Below are 19,487 nucleotides of genomic sequence, written 5' to 3' on the forward strand. Positions count from 1 at the left end.
GAGCCTCCGCGTGAATCACGTAACGAGCTCTCAAGGTTAACTTGTCTACCTGCCAGCTTTGTAAGCCCAAGAAAGCCAGTGTAATCCATGCAAGGTATCGCGGCGTATTAATCACATCCTAACAAGAAGGCTGGTGGCAGAATGGTTAAACCCCTCTCTTTGATGTATTGTCCACACCCCAGAGATCTTTTATCCTCGGTGTAGACATGCATTTTACCTGGCAGCCAGTTGGCATCGGGGGCTATACATTATTTGTGGTCGGACCCTGAACATTATTTTGCATTCCTATGAGAAAAGTGAACCGCGTTTTGTTAAAACGTTAGTTAGCACGGCCAATTGCATTAAATTTCCTCGCTCAAGATAAGCGATGCTCCTGTAGCATACGTCATTCGCTATAAATTTGTTTACATCGATGTTTACGTTGTGAAAACCCAGTAAATCCTACATTGGACGTACTGCTGAAACACAACTCCTCATGTCCGCAATGTTAGTTGATCATTTGAGCTGTTTTTGCAGACACAAAGGAGGATTGTTATCGTGACGGGCACTTGCGTAGTTTTAAATACAAATTATTTTACCTGCTTGCCATCCTCTTTTGTAATGTTGTGTTTGCTTGTACACAGGGTCAACAACTTCAGACATATAATGCGATGACTACAATCAAGCAGCTACAAGCACAGATATTGTGAGTAGAAATAAACTGAGCACCCAACGTCTTCACTGTTGAATCTAATTTACAAATGCTATCAGTATTTTCTTTGTTGTGCAAACATCGTACCGGTGGTTTTAACATTATTCAGTCCATATCAGTACATGTCGAAGTCAATCATCAGCAGCCATTGTCTATCCACTGCTGAATGAAGGCCATAATCCATATTCCATGAAGTCTGGTATAGATGTGCAGGGTGATCCAATTGTAGAAGACCCCTGAGATATCAATAACCTCAGCTTACATCTTGTGGAATGCTGTGAGATGATCGCACCAGTCAAGTTGCACAAAGTTTATCCGGAGCAAGGCCACTCAGAGGTTTCGCAGATCCGGTGCCGAATTCAACGTGGGGCCCCCCTTTATCCCACCATCCACAGGATCGTTGCGGGGACCATCTTCTGTGTAAGGCCCAGCTCAAATTGCCCCTTCTGCCCCTCTCCTCTGGGCGGTCCTGATCAGGAAAGGGTTAAAAGATTGATTGAGTGATTGAGATTGATGGGAGACGCGTCGAGGCTTGGAAGTACAATTTAGCTTCCCTTTATTGTTTCCCTTTCTTTTCTTTTTACATTTCACCTGGATATTCCCTCGAGATGGCATATTATCGAGGGTGTCAAGTGACACATCGCAAGCACGTGATCACACGTACGATTTAAATCTATACCATCTACTGAATGCATTTATACAATGAACATCGTGGGATCTCACTCTGCACTAAGATAAAAACTAAAACTATTTATATTTTACCAGGTAAGGCCCACTAAGCTATATAGCTCTTTTTCAGAAGCAACCTGGCCACAAATTACAGCTCGGCGAAGTGGCTTATCATGTGGAAATCTATTGCAGCCAAATACTCTAAGCGCATGTTTCTAAATGTGGAGGGAAAAACCGGAGGACCCAGAGAAAAATCCACGTGACCACATTGGAGAGAGACAGGTAAAATACAAATATGCAGGTGTCAGGGACGGAATTGAAGCCACAGCTTCCTGTATACCAGGCGAGGTAGTTAACATCTTGCCACCGTAGTGTCCCACTTGCTCCAATTGTTCCTTTGTGTGGGCTCAGCCGCATTGCTTGCCTCTTAGCAGCCTGGGGGAAGCAGGCAGGCAAGGTTCCTGAGCATTGAGGTTCCTTGCAAGGAGCCGTGCTGCTGACCCCTACAGGAGCACGGAGGCGCGGGCGCAGAGCGCGGAGGAGTGCGTGGCTCAACTGCAAGAGCAGCTGCGCACAGCTGACGACAGGGGGGAGAGAGACGCGAGCAAGGACGGGCTGGGACAGAGCGAGGAGCAGGGAGAAGGTGGAGGAGGACGAGGGAGGGCGGTTTCTCATGTGGAGGAAGTCGCTTCCACCGGTACAGCTGCCGGCGGTGACGGTGAGACCACGGCACCGGCGCTCACTTGCGTCGCCCCACACCCGTGCAGCACACGATGCTCTAGGCGCTGTGGCCTTGGGGAGACTTTCCCAAAAATAAGTGGATGAGAGTGGTCAGAAAAGGGTCCCTGGTATCGTCGTCGTCGTCGTCATCAATTGGAAGTAAAAACAGATTTAGCAACGTAAAGTTTTTTCATTATAAGTACAAAAGCTCTCAGCCTGGTCCAGACCAGCAGCTCAATAGAGCAGAACTTGTGACCATTTAGTTGTTTAGATCGCCAATTCAAAGAGCTGAGATAATATTCTTTGGATCTTCGGGTAAAGTCACGTAGATAGGTTCAAAGAAAATAACAAAAAACTACGACGTCTCGATCACAACACAAGCGATCGTCATCAGGAGGAAAAAATTTACCCGTAAAAACAAAGTTTTTCACTATAAATCCTTTATATGCGTGGCATCGGTTTTATTTTATTATTCATTTCTGTTTTTCTTGAGTAAGAGTTTCATTTTTATCACATTGGTATTTTAAATTAAATATGAAAAAAAAATTTCCTAAAAAGTGGAACATTTTGGAAAAACATTTTCACGAAAATAAATTGTCACGCACAACGAGTCTGTGTGCAAAATGTCAGCTCGATTGGATCACGGGAATTGGGTTAAAAAACGACCGAAAGATTTGCACGGTCGTAAGCGCGCAAGCAAGCAAGCAAGTGAACTTAATATAAAGGATTTTAAAAAAAGAGGGGGAAAGCAGCTGAGGCAGACTGTTTTAAAGGTTTAAAATGGGTGTAGCCCAAGGGTCATAAACGAAGTGAGCAGGGCTAGTGATGTTAATGTGAGAAATTAGCATGTTAGTGTATGATCGGAGAGCGGTCTCCACGACGAAGGGTGCAGAGGTGGCTATGTTAATGTGAGGGATTAGCATGTTAATGGAAGATCGCAGAGCAGCAACGTCGAGCTCGGCGAGCGTCTGAGGACGCTGTCGCCTCGTCTGAAGACGCTGTCGCCTCGACAGACCTGGTTTTCACCTGAGGACGGCTGCTTGTGTTGTGGCCGAAACGTCGTGAGAATTATTTTATTATGTTTTATTTTTATTATTTTATTACTTCCCTTCTACGTGACTGTGAATGTAAATTCAGAGTCAAAAATAACTACTAACATCGGAAGGTAGGATGGAAACATCACAGCCAGTTGTGATTTAAACTGGTTAATAATGTCCTTCCAATCATTGGTCAGTTTGTACCCATCTTCTCGGTTGAAATTGTGTCCGTGTATTTATATCTGGATGATTTCATGAACGAATCTTTGTTGATAGCCAGTGGGTTGCAGAGTAGCTTCGTCTTGGAGAAATCAATTTCGTGTGAGCCCACCACATTAAAACAATGATCAGCCACAGCCGAGGTATTGGTCCCACCGTGTTTCAGATCTACCTTATGTTCACGAACACGGTCCGAGACATGTCGCTTAGTTTCCCCCAATGCACAGTGAGGGAAAAAAGTATTTGATTCCCTGCTGATTTTGTACGTTTGCCCACTGACAAAGAAATGATCAGTCTATAATTTTAATGGTAGGTTTATTTGAACAGTGAGAGACAGAATAACAACAACAAAATCCAGAAAAACGCATGTCAAAAATGTTACAAATTGATTTGCATTTTAATGAGGGAAATAAGTATTTGACCCCCTCTCAATCAGAAAGATGTCTGGCTCCCAGGTGTCTTTTATACAGGTAATGAGCTGAGATTAGGAGCACACTCTTAAAGGGAGTGCTCCTAATCTCAGCTTGTTACCTGTATAAAAGACACTTGTTCACAGAAGCAATCAATCAATCAGATTCCAAACTCTCCACCATGGCCAAGACCAAGGAGCTCTCCAAGGATGTCTGGGACAAGATTGTAGACCTACACAAGGCTGGAATGGGCTACAAGACCATCGCCAAGCAGCTTGGTGAGGTGACAACAGTTGGTGCGATTATTCGCAAATGTAAGAAACACAAACGAACTGTCCATCTTCCTCGGCCTGGGGCTCCATGCAAGATCTCACCTCGTGGAGTTGCAATTATCATGAGAACAGTGAGGAATCAGCCCAGAACTACACGGGAGGAGCTTGTCAATGATCTCAAGGAAGCTGGGACCATAGTCACCAATAAAACAGTTTGTTAAAACACTACGCCGTGAAGGACTGAAATCCTGCAGCGCCCGCAAGGTCCCCCTGCTCAAGAAAGCACATATACATGCCCATCTGAAGTTTGCCAATGAACATCTGAATGATTCAGACGACAACTGGGTGAAAGTGTTGTGGTCAGATGAGACCAAAATAGAGCTCTTTGGCATCAACTCAACTCGCCGTGTTTGGAGGAGGAGGAATGCTGCCTATGACCCCAAGAACACCATCCCCACCGTCAAACATGGAGGTGTAAACATTATGCTTTGGGGGTGTTTTTCTGCTAAGGGGACAGGACAACTTCACCGCATCAAAGGGACGATGGACGGGGCCATGTACCGTCAAATCTTGGGTGAGAACCTCCTTCCCTCAGCCAGGGCATTGAAAATGGGTCGTGGATGGGTATTCCAGCATGACAATGACCCAAAACACACGGCCAAGGCAACAAAGGAGTGGCTCAAGAAGAAGCACATTAAGGTCCTGGAGTGGCCTAGCCAGTCTCCAGACCTTAATCCCATAGAAAATCTGTGAAGGGAGCTGAAGGTTCGAGTTGCCAAACGTCAGCCTCGAAACCTTAATGACTTGGAGAAGATCTGCAAAGAGGAGTGGGACAAAATCCCTCCTGAGATGTGTGCAAACCTGGTGGCCATCTACAAGAAACGTCTAGCCTCTGTGATTGCCAACAAGGGTTTTGCCACCAAGTACTAAGTCATGTTTTGCAGAGGGGTCAAATACTTATTTCCCTCATTAAAATGCAAATCAATTTATAACATTTTTGAAATGCATTTTTCTGGATGTTTTTGTTGTTAATCTGTCTCTCACTGTTCAAATAAACCTACCATTAAAATTATAGACTGATCATTTCTTTGTCAGTGGGCAAACGTACAAAATCAGCAGGGGATCAAATACTTTTTTCCCTCACTGTAACTACTGCCGCAGACACCGGGGTATTGCATGTCAGGGATCACATCATTCACAGATGGGGTCAGATCACGAATTTTACGTGCTGTGTTGAATCGGACCTGGATCTTGTGTTTGCTCATGATTTTGGAGATCTTTTTGGTGACCCCTGCTATATATGGCAGGCAAGGTGATGGTTTTGATTGGCTCCTCAGATGTTCTATCCCAAAGGTTGAGGTGATAGCTTTACGGATTGTGTAGTCTGAATATCCATTCATCTTGAGAGCTTGGTGTACGTGTTCCAGTTCACTGGCTCGGTGGTGATGGTCGGAAATACATCGAGTTCTATGGTGTAGAGTTTTGATGAGGGAATTCTTCTGGGATGGATGGTTGTGGGAGTCAGGTATTAGATAGGCATCCGTATGGGTGGCTTTCCTGTAGACAGTGTCCCATTGAGCCATCTGGTTTCTTTTCAATTAAAACATCCAAGAATGGTAACTTACATTTACATGCAAATTTCTCACTTTAACATCACTAGCCCCGCCCACGTCGTTCATGGCCGTTGGGCTACACCCATTTTAAACCTTTAAAACAGCCTGCCTCAGCAGCTTTCCCCCTCTTTTTACTCCTGATGACGATTGCTTGTGTTGCGATCGAAACGTCGTTTTTTGTAAAAAAAAAAAATTGTTCTACGTGACTTTACCGAAAGACCCAAAGAATATGAATTCCTGCAGTCACGAAAGCATTAAGTTAGGATTTATCTCATCACTTTATCTCATCATTCTCATCGCTTTATATCTCATCCCTTTCTTTCTCTCTCTTGATGCAGTTGTGCAGAGTTCCAGATGCGATTCGCGGATAGCCAACATTATATATAGCAAGTTCGTTAAAGGAATACTGTATTTATTAATGTGCATAAAATATGGGGTTGTGAGAAAACAAGAGATGCATTGCAAAAGCAGAGCAGGTTTATGATAGAAAACACAAACAACATTTCCAATGTAATTGCATCTGCTGGAATGGACACGAGTCACTCGGTGGAGTTTGATTAAATGGTTAACCAGGCGTTTGAATGTTGTTGGACTGTCCCTTTAAATTTTAAGAAGCAACTTCACGTGAACTGCACGTAATAAACTCAGCAGTGCCACGAGGAGAGAACCCGGTCCCACGATGGTGCCGAGGAGGCGTAGCTTGCTTTGAGACCGTTTGCACTCTTTCTGTCTTCCTTTCCAGGAAAAACGTTGGGAATCCCTGAGCAAAGACACGGTCTCTCGGGAAAGCCACGCTCTGCCGAGAAGCTGAGTAGACCCAGCAAGTCCCCTCGCGGTGGCAAGAAACAATAAACTAAAAAACGTAATTTATATTTTACCAGGTTAAATCTCACTGAGCTGTTAGTTATTGCTCAGGTGACCTGGCTACACTTGATAGCTCATCGAAGTGGCTTGTCATATGTGGGAAGTTATAGTAGCAGCCAAAATAATCTGAATGCACTTTTCTAAATGTGGAGGGGAAAAAAACCGGAGGACCCAGAGAAAAATCCACACGGCCACTGGGGGAGAGAGAACAAACCAACTCCAAATATAAAACAGGCGTCGTCAGGGTCCGGAATCGAACCCACGTCCTCCTGAGCACCAGGTGAGGGATAAAATTAGCAGCCTTTATACGAAGGCGGCTATGCGCAAAACAGCAACGTGCTTAGTAGGGAAGTGAGTCCAGGAATTAATTAAATTTCTGAGAGGATGCAGAGTGGATGCCGCCACCACTCTCAGACGACAGCTGATCAGAAGCTTTCACATGTGCTACAGCAGTGGGTCGCCCCTCGTTAGGTTCTCCCATGCTGAGCGACACACGAGCCGATCTGTAATCTTCATCTTCGCTGGTAAAAGTCAAAAGTTAAAGTGATTTTATGCTCAAATGAGCACCGAGGCTTTGGTGTTTATGTCGTGTTTACAGCCCTGAGCCAGTGGTGGAAATTCATCATCCACGAAGTGGGAACAATTTTACTGACCCTGGAGGGATGATTGGCTGAGTCAACCCCCAAACCAGGATTTTAACTCGCAACCTTCTGATTGTGCGCGGTTCGCTCGACCGCTGACCCACCTGGCGAATGGTACGATTTTGGTGGTGTACCATTGCTGAGAAAGGGACTGTGTGGTGGATTAAAACTCATCAATACACATTCATAAATAACAGTACCCTATAGCGGAATATATCTCACACGTGAACGTTTGGGCAACGGTCCGTCTTCGTAGCAGGTGATCAAGGGCCATTGCCCCAAATGTCACCTATTGTTTTCCTCTTCAGGACCACATGTTGTGTTTTTGCTATTTGTGCTTGTGCACCACTGCCAGCGTGGTGAGCACATTTTCGTTGTTTAACGCTGGGATGGATCGAGCGGTGGTAGCTGGAACTGCGGGATGGCGAATGGAGATCCCTAGAGAAGCAAGTTGAACGTTACCTGTGTTGTATGCTGCCGTGACGATGCGTAATTAGCTGTGAAACGTATTACGTTAAGCGAATTAAAGTTTCCGTGTTGCTGTGGAGGCTTTTGGGCTGCAAGAGATGACCAGCACTTGACGGCTTCTGCAAGTCATTGACTCTTACAGCACTCCTATCCTTAACGGTGTGGCGTTCATCCTGTCGATACCTTGTAATTTTGATGCCCTTAATAACGCAATATTGGAACACAAATGTTACATGGCTTGGCTTTGGATCTTCTGTAAATGCCTTGGATATAAATACCCCGATTTACATCTCTCCATTTTATGTCAGTTTGTCGTTTCACAAATATGTCGTCACTTTATTAATACCACGACCTAATTTGTATCGCCTCATCCCACACTTATGTCGCTGACAGCGTCATCCATCCTTTCTCGTATCGTCACACCTTTGAGGAATCCATGCCCGACGTATTACGGTGTCACGGACATCATCCCGTAGGAAAGTAAATGGACGAGGGTGAGTTGCAGTAGCGCGGTCGCCGCTGTCCCGAGTCTCAAGAAGATACAGTGGGGAGATGTTCCACCACATATTGGTGGGTGGGCCATGTTTGCCAAGGCACCAAATCTCATTTTATGCAGTAAAAAGCTGAAAGTGATAAATTTCCTTTCCCGTTCAAATGAGCATTGAGGCATCATTGCTCATCTCCTGTTCACAGCCCTGCAGAGCCAGCGTTGTAAGTTCCACGTTCCATTTCACCGAGTAGCTAAGGGGTATTTGAAATTTATAACAAATTAAGGGATGACATGTCTACGAACAGAAAATGAAAACACTTTTTGCGGTGTAAAAAAATCATTGTACAGTAATTTTATGTGCAAGATTCATATATGCGTACAACGGTTCATAAGTAGGCTTTACAAACTGTGGTGGTTATTATATAAAGGGAATCATTTATCCACAGATGTGCACTAGAAATTAAAGTGTCGGCAAAGTATGCCTGTTAAAACACTTCCCAATGTCGGCATACAACATTAACTTCTGGGATACGTCATATTTCTGTTTCTTGAATGGCCTTTACAGCATAGCATCAACAATACTACTACGTCATTTTACCGAAAGAACCAAAGAGTAATTCCTGCAATCAAGAAAGCTTCGAATCTAGTTTGAACCACCTCAACGGGGAGGATTTGCCGTGTTTGTTTCACACTTAACTTCCAATTTAGCAATCTTTGGAAGAACGTAATCAACCAGGCTATGATTTAACTGCGTGTTAACCGACTCTCTGGGTTGCATTGCATGACACTTACTAATTTTAATAAACTTGCTTTCTCCGTACTTTTTTGTAAGTCTATTGTCTCTCCTCTGGCCGCTATGGGCTGGAATTCCACACAACTCTCTCATTGTTTTCTACCCCCACCCCTCTCGATTCAAGGCCTCGACACAGAGGTGTTGTCTTTCTGTGTGTCTATGTGTGTGTCCCTCTCTGTGTGTCTCTGTGTGTTCTCTCTCTACTTGTGTGTCTGGCTATGTGTCTCCGTGTCTGTGTTTTGTCTCTCTCTCAAATTTCACAATCTTTGGAAGAACGTTAATCAACCAGGTAGGATGTTGACTGTTGTTAGCCAACTCTCTGGGTTGTATTGCATTATATTTCTAAGTTTGCTATGTTTGTTTTCTCATTCATTCGTACCTGATGATGGTTGCTTGTGTTGCAATAGAAACGTCGTATTCTATTATTATTAAATTTATTTTCTTTGTACGTGACTTTACCGAAAGAACCAAAGAGTAATACTGCAAAGTTCCATCTTGATAAAATCACATTTGCAAGTCCCATGTGCTTTTACTGGAAGGACCGCATTGGTGACCTGTGTCAGCTAAATTAAAACCTGATCACAACTTTCAAGGTCCAGTGAATTTTCCTCCATATTTACATGCACTCCACAGCTTGTGATGCGTACTGCGCTACCATTATGGATTTTGTTTGTAGCCCTTCGCTGTGGAATACTCTACTCTTTTGCTATAGCATTGTTAATTCTGTCCATTTCCAGAGAATGAAGGAACTTCTTTAGAACATGTATTTGAGGGACATTTAAAAACAGTGATTTGTCGACTTGTGATGTGCTGCCAGTACAGTGCTTAAATTTAACTACATCGAGAAAGCTTGCATTGTATATTGCGCAGTGCTTTGAGACTTCAGAAAGTGAGATATAATTTGCGTGGAGCAAGATGTGTAGCTTCCACGTCATGTAATGTGGCGGCAGCTCCAGATACAATAACCTTGAGCAGAGTTCTTCAATTTACGGCTCGCAGAGACATAGAAATATCCAGATGAGTGAGATGGGAGATAAACAAGAGGGAGATGAGAGAGCTGGGTGACAAGATGTACACATTAGTGGTCATGTGCAGATCTTAAGACATCGGCTGACATATTTGAAGAATTCTAGATTTGAAGCTTTCGTGACTGCAAGGATTCATATTCTTAGGTTTTTCGGTAAAGTCACGTACGTAAAAAATCAAAATTAATAAAAGTAAAATAAAAATCACGACGTTTCGGAGGCAACACAAGCTTCCGTCTTCAGGTGGAACCGTCACAGCCCGACAGCTGTATCAAGTAAATGAGAGATTACAGGAGATACCACTCCGTATACATAATGGTTGAGGGAGGGGGGAAGGGGCAGGAATGGCCCACTTTTTATTATTATGGTAAGGTGCGGTTTGAGACTATGAATAGACTGCATAACAAAAGACTGAGCCTTTATTATGGAGAGGTTCGGTTTGTGACTACGCCTGGCCTGCATAACAAAAGTGTGAAAAAAGAAAGCTTAACCTGGTAGAAAGCTAAACATGGTAAAACAAAACTGGCTGTCTATCAGTAACCTGTAATAGTTTTCTGTCAAATAAGATGGTCCAAATAAGTGTAGTTAAATCTTTTTTGCATGGTTAATCACATCTTTCCAATGATTACTCAGTTTGTAACCATCATCACGGTTGAAATTATGTCTGTGTTTGTATATTTGTATGGCTTCGTGTACAAACCTTTGATGGTAGCCAGGAGGTTTGCAGAGCACCTTGGTCTCGGAAAAGACAATTTCATGAGAGCCCACAGAGTTGTAGCAATGATCGGCAACGGCCCATTTTCTATCAGATACTCTCTGCTTCCCTTCACAGGCAAGACCTCTTCGGCAGTACTCAACTCAACCCAATTAGTCTCTATGGTTAAGGACATGGTACTATCTCCTGATGACATCCTCGTCAGTTTTGATGTAGTATCTTTGTTTACCAAAGTCCCAGTACCGGACACCCTAACAATAATTGAGGACTTAGTCCAACATGGATTGAATTCTGACGTACCTGCGTTGGTTAGGCATTGCCTCACCAACACCTATTTCACCTGGAATGGCACCTTCTACAAACAGAATGAGGGTACCCCTATGGGCTCCTCCTTGTCACCAGTTATAGCCAACATGTTCATGGAAAAGTTTGAATCAGACGCCATCCAGACATCCACCCTGCGTCCTTCCCTGTGGAAGAGGTATGTGGATGACACTTTCGTCATCTGGCCACATGGCCTCCCAGCATTGAACCACTTCTTGGACCACATCAATTCTAGACACCCATCCATTAGATTCACCATGGAAGTGGAGAAAGATGGTAAACTACCATTCTTGGATATTCTGTTTGAGAGGAGACCTGACGGATCCTTGGGACATTCTGTCTACAGGAAAGCCACCCACACAGATTCCTACTTGAAACCGGATTCCCACCACCACCCATCTCAAAATAATTCTCTCATCAAAACGCTATACCACAGAGCCCATGGCATTTCTAACCAACACCACCTGGCCGGTGAATTAAGACATTTACATCGGGCCCTCAGGATGAACGGATACTCTGACCGCACCATCCGCCAAGCTGTTTCTCCCACCATACAGAAACAGCCACATGAAACTCCGACCAAAACTATCACGTTACCATACATAGCAGACGTGACCAAAAAGATCTCCAAAATTCTAAACAAACATATGATCCAAGTCCGATTCAGTACAGTGCATAAAATCCGTGATCTGATTCCATCTGTGAAGGATGTCGTTCCTGACTTACAGTATCCTGGAGTCTACAAATTGAGTTGCAGTTGTGGTGATTGCTACATTGGAGAAACGAAACCTCATGTTTCTGATCGTGTCCGCGAGCACAAGTCAGATCTGAAACACGGCAGAACTGATTCTTCGGCCGTTGCCGATCATTGCTACAACTCTGTGGGCTCTCATGAAATTGTCTTTTCCGAGACCAAGGTGCTCTGCAAACCTCCTGGCTACCATCAAATGTTTGTACACGAAGCCATACAAATATACAAACACAGACATAATTTCAACCGTGATGATGGTTACAAACTGAGTAATCATTGGAAAGATGTGATTAACCATGCAAAAAAGATTTAACTACACTTATTTGGACCATCTTATTTGACAGAAAACTATTACAGGTTACTGATAGACAGCCAGTTTTGTTTTACCATGTTTAGCTTTCTACCAGGTTAAGCTTTCTTTTTTCACACTTTTGTTATGCAGGCCAGGCGTAGTCACAAACCGAACCTCTCCATAATAAAGGCTCAGTCTTTTGTTATGCAGTCTATTCATAGTCTCAAGCCGCACCTTTAATCATTGGAAAGATGTGATTAACCATGCAAAAAAGATTTAACTACACTTATTTGGACCATCTTATTTGACAGAAAACTATTGCAGGTTACTGATGGACAGCCAGTTGTTTCACCAGGTTTAGCTTTCTACCAGGTTTAGCTTTCTTTTTTCACACTTTTATTATGTAGGCTAGGCGTAGTCACAAACCGAACCTCTCCATAATAAAGGCTCAGTCTTTTGTTATGCAGTCTATTCATAGTCTCAAATCGCACCTTACCATAATAATAAAAAGTGGGCCATTCCTGCCCCTTCCCCCCTCCCTCAACCATTATGTATACGGAGTGGTATCTCCTGTAATCTCTCATTTACTTGATACAGCTGTCGGGCTGACGGTTCCACCTGAAGACGGAAGCTTGTGTTGCCTCTGAAACGTCGTGATTTTTATTTAATTTTACTTTTATTAATTTAGATTTTTTATCTACGTGACTTTACCGAAAAACCTAAAAATATATTTGAAGAACCCTGGCCCACAGCATGTGAGCGAATGCAGCTACAGCATCGGCGAGTCTTGTGTCCCACCAGCGTTTGCTCTTCCCGCCTCCGCCCCCTCTTGCCTCGCCGCTTCACCGCTGCTGTGCGCAGTGGCCGTCGCGCTGGTTTGTTCGTCTGCCATTGCCGGCAGTTCCAAGCGCGGCAGGGCCAGGGTGAGCCCCAGGTGTGAGCCCCCCCTCGCCCCCCACAGGGCGTCCAGCGTCTGGAGGTAGCGCAGTGACAGGGCGCCTGGCACGGCGGCGAGGACACGCGCCGCTCCCGACAGCTCCAGCGCCGTCTGCTTCTCCGCCTGCGCCGCTATCAGCTGCACACGGAGAGATGAGCACGTGGGCTTAAAGAGAGGCACGCGGGGGGGGGGGGGGCTCTGCATTGGCATGCTAGATTTACATCGATGGGGCATACGTGACGGCCTGCTGTGCCGGGCGGACTGGTTGCCCTGCATGTGCTAGAGGAGGGGGCTGTCACGTGGCTCTGTGGCTACGTGGGCTGACGGCCACTCACATACAGTGAGGGAAAAAAGTATTTGATCCCCTGCTGATTTTGTACGTTTGCCCACTGACAAATAAATGATCAGTCTATAATTTTAATGGTAGGTTTATTTGAACAGTGAGAGACAGAATAACAACAAAATCCAGAAAAACGCATGTCAAAAATGTTATGAATTGATTTGCATTTTAATGAGGGAAATAAGTATTTGACCCCCTCTCAATCGGAAAGATTTCTGGCTCCCAGGTGTCTTTTATACAGGTAACGAGCGAGATTAGGAGCACACTCTTAAAGGGAGTGCTCCTAATCTCAGCTTGTTACCTGTATAAAAGACACCTGTTCACAGAATAAATCAATCAATCAGATTCCAAACTCTCCACCATGGCCAAGACCAAAGAGCTCTCCAAGGATGTCAGGGACAAGATTGTAGATCTACACAAGGCTGGAATGGGCTACAAGACCATCGCCCAGCAGCTTGGTGAGAAGGTGACAACAGTTGGTGCGATTATTCGCAAATGGAAGAAACACAAAAGAACTGTCAATCTCCCTTGGCCTGGGGCTCCATGCAAGATCTCACCTCGTGGAGTTGCAATGATCATTAGAACGGTGAGGAATCAGCCCAGAACTACACGGGAGGATCTTGTCAATGATCTCAAGGCAGCTGGGACCATAGTCACCAAGAAAACAGTTGGTAACACACTACGCCGTGAAGGACTGAAATCCTGCAGCGCCCGCAAGGTCCCCCTGCTCAAGAAAGCACATATACATACCCGTCTGAAGTTTGCCAATGAACATCTGAATGATTCAGACGACAACTGGGTGAAAGTGTTGTGGTCAGATGAGACCAATATGGAGCTCTTTGGCATCAACTCAACTCGCCGTGTTTGGAGGAGGAGGAATGCTGCCTATGACCCCAAGAACACCATCCCCACCGCCAAACATGGAGGTAGAAACATGCTTTGGGGGTGTTTTTCTGCTAAGGGGACAGGACAACTTCACCGCATCAAAGGGACGATGGACGGGGCCATGTACCGTCAAATCTTGGGTGAGAACCTCCTTCCCTCAGCCACGGCATTGAAAATGGGTCGTGGATGGGTATTCCAGCATGACAATGACCCAAAACACACGGCCAAGGCAACAAAGGAGTGGCTCAAGAAGAAGCACATTAAGGTCCTGGAGTGGCCTAGCCAGTCTCCAGACCTAATCCCATAGAAAATCTGTGGAGGGAGCTAAAGGTTCGAGTTGCCAAACGTCAGCCTCGAAACCTTGATGACTTGGAGAAGATCTGCAAAGAGGAGTGGGACAAAATCCCTCCTGAGATGTGTGCACACCTGGTGATCAACTACAAGAAACGTCTGACCTCTGTGATTGCCAACAAGGGTTTTGCCACCAAGTACTAAGTCATGTTTTGCAGAGGGGTAAAATACTTATTTCCCTCATTAAAATGCAAATCAATTAATAAAATTTTTGACATGAAATTTTCTGGATTTTTTGTTGTTATTCTGTCTCTCACTGTTCAAATAATCCTACCATTAAAATTATAGACTGATTTTTTTTTTGTCAGTGGGCAAACGTACAAAATCAGCAGGGGATCAAATACTTTTTTCCCTCACTGTAATACCATCAAAGTGCTACATATTTAATTAATAACATTTCTTGTGTATCTGGTGCTCTGTGTACAAGCATTTGCTAAATTTACTCCGGCACACACACCCATATAAAGCATGGACACAGCTTTGCAGCAGTGGCATGCCGGTCCGCGCACAGCGCTCCGAATCCAGGGGCCTGAGTTATATTCTCCCAGGGAGCGCAGGACCGGTTCAGATATCACTCGCCACTGATGTTAACCATGGCCAGGAATTAAACTCGGCACCACTACCGCATGTTTTTGATCCACGTGTCACAGTGGGTGACAGGCACACTGGAATTTAACTTTTCATGATCAACTTCGGTGTTACTAAAAAAACTCCATCCTGTTCTCGTCTGACTTTTTATCCCATAAATGAAAATGTAATCGCGTGGCCAAATGTGCTGCCAGTGCTCATCGTCTGTGCTGTACAGGCGGGAACTTTACCAAACTCGCATCCCTTCATTACACCGCGTGTGTTAGCCGCGCCGCACGTTCAGCCAGGCACAGCTGCGGATTTTCCATTTGGCCACTTCATGCTGCATCCTCACTTCCTGGCCCTTGTGCTGACTTCTCGGATTTTCCCGATGACGCATGACGCAGTCGCAAGCGAATCACCGTGCATAATCACTACGTTTGCTTTCTACGTTTGTTCTTGAACTCACCGGTGAGTGAGCCACGGCAATGATAATCGGCGTGTCTTTAAACACTTGCACACAAGGCGACACTTTAATTCGATTTGCCTGTGTTGGGTGGTGGAGGGGTCTTGCACCTGAAATTTAGCCGGATGACGAGTCGGAGTTGTTTGTGTGTATACAGGTTGTGTGTGTGTGCACGTGGATGGATGCAGGTGTGCGTGTGTGCCAGTGTGTGCCGCGTTCGCTACCCGTGCCCTCGCCGCCCTGTTTGCATCGGCCTCCACACACACGGACGTCTGCAGCTCCAGCGGAATCCGGACGTCATTTCTGTAACCACAGCACAAACATCACACCACAGCTACGCCACATCCACACCACACCTATATCACAGCTACACCACACATCACACTACAGCTACAACACACCTAGACTGCACATTACACCACAGCTACACATCAGATTTGCACTGTTAGCTACGTATGTGTAATAAGAGCCATGTATGGCTCACGTGGCGATCGGCTTGCCGGTCCCGCTTTGTAGCCAATAAAGGGAGAGCCAGGGAGCATGGCCTCGGCGTGATCACGGCATGTTAGCTAGGGCCATTGGCTTGGCCAATTTGGGCCTCAGCTAATGGGAAGCCGGATCAGAGGCGTGGTCCCGGGATTGACGGGGAATGATCTGGAACGGGCTGGGCTGACTACGGAGGATTGGCTTAGGGGTACCACGTGACCGAGGGATGAAGAGGGGGAGAGACGAGGGAGTCGGGAGCAGACCTGGGAACGAAGAGAGCAGGAGCCACGCGCGTACGGGGCTCTGGGTGCCACGTGCGCGAGTGACTTAGCTGGTTGTCTGCCCGCTTCCCGTTGCCTGTCAGCAACAGGGAGTATGTGTAACTGTGGAAGTGGAAAATAAAGAACTTATTCCAAGAGCCGTCTCGAGAAGGTTTATTACATTGGTGTCAGAAGTTCTTCTGGGACCGTTTGGACGATCTTTAAGATGTCCAAGCACCTCAGAAAGAAGAACCCGCCCGAGCCTCCATCGGAGGAAGAGGTCGAGACGGACGAAGATGATCTGCTGGGGGCTACAGCTCCTCTGCCGCCGGCTGCTGCTACTCCCCTCGACGCCTCTCAACGCCGACAGGGTGAGGATACGACCACCGCGGGGGCGAAGGACGGATGGCGGCTGATGGCGGAGCAGATCGAGTCATTACGCGCAATTCTGCTCAGTTTGGTGACTGCGGTGGCGTCCTCACCAGCCGTGGGTCGCTAGATAGCGGACCAGCTTAACGCCGCGGATAGAGATCCTGCCCAGGAATCGGCGTCCGCCATTGCTCCTGCCACGCGGGAAGAGACCGCCATCTTGGGCGGGGCGGCAGCACCGGAGCCCTTGGCCGCCATTTTGTGCGAGCCTACCACCACGCGGTCGCCGGACACCATTTTGCCTGCGACGGGTGGGGCGTGGGAAACGAAGTCGGAGACGCCCGCGGCGTATGCCTGCCACCGCGGACATCGCCTTCCCCAGATCAAGGAATTTATCGCCGGGGGCGATTGGAGTGCTTTTACGTGGCGCTTCGAGTCGGCCTTCAGATCCGTGCATTGGACGGAGGCGGAGGCGCTGGAAGCGCTACCTACACTGCTCGATGATGTTTCTTTGGGGGTCTTCCGCTCCATCACGGCATCCAAAAAGAAGACGCTGCGTGATGCGTTTGCAGAGATGGCGGAATTCTACGACTCGCCGACAGCGGCCACGAGAAAATTTATGTCGCGTCGCCGAGGACCGGAGGAGTCGCCTTTGGCTTATCGGGGGGCGTTGGTGGCGCTGGCCATGGCCGCGTACCCCAACGCGACAGCCGATCATCTGGATCCTCTCATCCTTTCCCGTATGCTGGAGCTGTCCCAGGAGCTCAACATCTCGCTGCCGGTATGCGGCCACGAACCGCTTACATCGCGATGGGTGGCGCGCTGCCTGGACGCTAAGTTTAACATCAAGCGCTGGGACCAGATGGCGGCGTTGGCGGGGAAACCCGAAATCGACGGGTCACCATTGGGGTGGTCTCCACGACGGGTCGTCCACTGCTCCGACGACTCCGGCGACGACGACATGCTGGCTGCTGCTGTTCCGCACGGGATTCCGGGACGGCGGCCGCGCGACCAGCGTGACCAGCGTGGTGGCTACGCGAGCCGTCCACGTGCGAGGGCCGAGTCGTCCGACCGCCGGCCGACGACGGCCACGTGTTTCAAGTGCGGCCGACGTGGCCATTTCGCCCGCGACTGCCGCTGCCGACCTCTGCCTTCGCCACTTCCGCCGAGGGGGCCTCCATCTCCTCCGCCGGGCGCGGAGCCGCAACACCAACGGGCGAGTCGGCACAAATCAGACACCCGGCAGGTCGTGTCACATCATTCATCCACTCGCACTCATTGTTGTACTCCTGATGATAATTGTCCCTCTTCTGCATCATTTCCACGCTCTGCTACACAATGGAAAAAAATGGCTCGTAGGGTTGTGGCTGCAGCATCGGGCTCATCGACGGTACGGGGTACCATCGAGGGCGTCGACGTCCGTATTTTGGTGGACACTGGTGTATCTGCCACCATCATTTCCGATGTAATCTTTCATCTTTTGTCCATTCCCACGTCACGGATACGTCGGGTTAATGATGCGTGCGTAGCTGCAAATGGGGGTAGCATGGGTATCTGCGGTCAAGTCGATGTGAGTATCGCTATCAGGAATATTACCGCTAAGGGGTCCGTGTTGATCTCGCACTCGCTAGCTGTCCCATGCTTGCTAGGTACAGACTTCTTGCGCCGAATGCCACTAACAATACGGGTCGACCAAGATTGTTTGGAAATGCCGGGGGGTCGTAGGATGTCGTTCCTGCCTTCCCTGCTGGGCAGTACGCCTCCGGGTAACGCTGTTACCGCCGTCGTCGCTGCTACGGTTGAGGTCCCATCAGGCGCACAAATGCTCATTCCGCTGCGTTACCGGAAACCCCTTCAAGTTAAAAAGGGTGCAATGGGCGTGCTTTTGTCCCCGTCAAATTCGGTAGCTAAATCTTTTTCCTTGGCGGCGGCCCAAACGATCGTACGGCCAGGTCAGGCACCGTTCATACAGGTGTTGAATGGGGGGCCTGACCGGGTTGTTGTCCCGGAGGGATCGGTGTTGTCTCATGCCACTACCGATTTCGCCACTTTTGACGAAAAGCCGCACGTCCAAATGCCCACTGGTGGACTTCCACGCGATCGTTCGCAGGAACGGTGGATCGCGGATTTGTGCGGGGAAAATTCTTCCTTGTCGAACGAGCAAAGGACTGCCCTGCAGTCATTATTGCTACGCTACGCTGACGTTTTCAGCAAGAATGACTTGGATCTCGGCCGCACGTCACTTTTGTCACACCATATTGACACCGGTGCGACACCTCCCATCTGTATGCATCCGCATCGCATGAGCCCGGCGGAAAGAGAATATGTGCGCGGCGCAGTGGACGAGTTGTTGGCGGCAGATATTATTTCGCTGTCCAACAGCCCTTGGGGTGCGCGTCCGTGGTTCTAGTTAAGAAAAAGGATGGTGGGACAAGGTTTTGCGTAGATTTCTGCCGGTTAAATAAGATTTCCGTGGCAGACGCGTACCCTTTGCCAAGGATGGATGACTCATTGGACGCTTTATCGGGTGCTAAATTCTTTTCCACCCTCGATTTGTCCTCGGGCTTTTGGCAGCTTCCCCTCGATGACGAGTCAAAATCCAAGACGGCGTTCCGCACGCCGCAAGGTCTCTTTGAATTTAATCGGTTGCCTATGGGCCTGAATGCGGCTCCGGCGAAGTTTCAACGACTCATGGAATTGGTACTGGCTGGATTACAGTGGGAAACGTGCCTCATATATTTAGACGATATCGTTTTTAGCCGCACGTTCAAGGAACACCTCCAATGCCTGGAGATGGTTTTTCAAAGGATGCGGTCGGCTGACTTAAAGTTT

At 47.2% G+C, this 19,487-nt stretch overlaps 2 protein-coding genes across 5 annotated transcripts in view; one reads left to right on the top strand and one right to left on the bottom strand.

Annotated features, from left to right (window-relative positions):
* The window catches only part of AXDND1 (axonemal dynein light chain domain containing 1), a 43,508-nt gene extending 34,594 nt beyond the window's left edge, over nucleotides 1-8,914 (top strand). For all 4 annotated transcript variants that reach the window (XM_078607610.1, XM_078607611.1, XM_078607613.1 and 1 more), the window contains 3 exons: nucleotides 624-685; nucleotides 1,870-2,078; nucleotides 6,374-8,914. In XM_078607610.1, coding sequence (XP_078463736.1) covers nucleotides 624-685; nucleotides 1,870-2,078; nucleotides 6,374-6,483 — 381 coding nt within the window. In that variant the 3' untranslated portion in view covers nucleotides 6,484-8,914. The remainder of the gene's footprint in view (nucleotides 1-623; nucleotides 686-1,869; nucleotides 2,079-6,373) is intronic.
* Nucleotides 8,915-12,612: 3,698 nt separating this feature from the next.
* LOC144728296 (stomatin-like) overlaps nucleotides 12,613-19,487 on the bottom strand; it is a 43,537-nt gene continuing 36,662 nt past the window's right edge. Inside the window, exons 8-9 of the mRNA XM_078607615.1 lie at nucleotides 15,765-15,843; nucleotides 12,613-13,069 (exon numbers count right to left, since the gene is read on the bottom strand). Coding sequence (XP_078463741.1) covers nucleotides 12,764-13,069; nucleotides 15,765-15,843 — 385 coding nt within the window. The 3' untranslated portion in view covers nucleotides 12,613-12,763. The remainder of the gene's footprint in view (nucleotides 13,070-15,764; nucleotides 15,844-19,487) is intronic.

The sequence above is a fragment of the Lampetra planeri genome, chromosome 28 (genome assembly GCF_965212315.1).
Source record: "Lampetra planeri chromosome 28, kcLamPlan1.2.h2, whole genome shotgun sequence".
Lineage (NCBI taxonomy): Eukaryota > Metazoa > Chordata > Hyperoartia > Petromyzontiformes > Petromyzontidae > Lampetra > Lampetra planeri.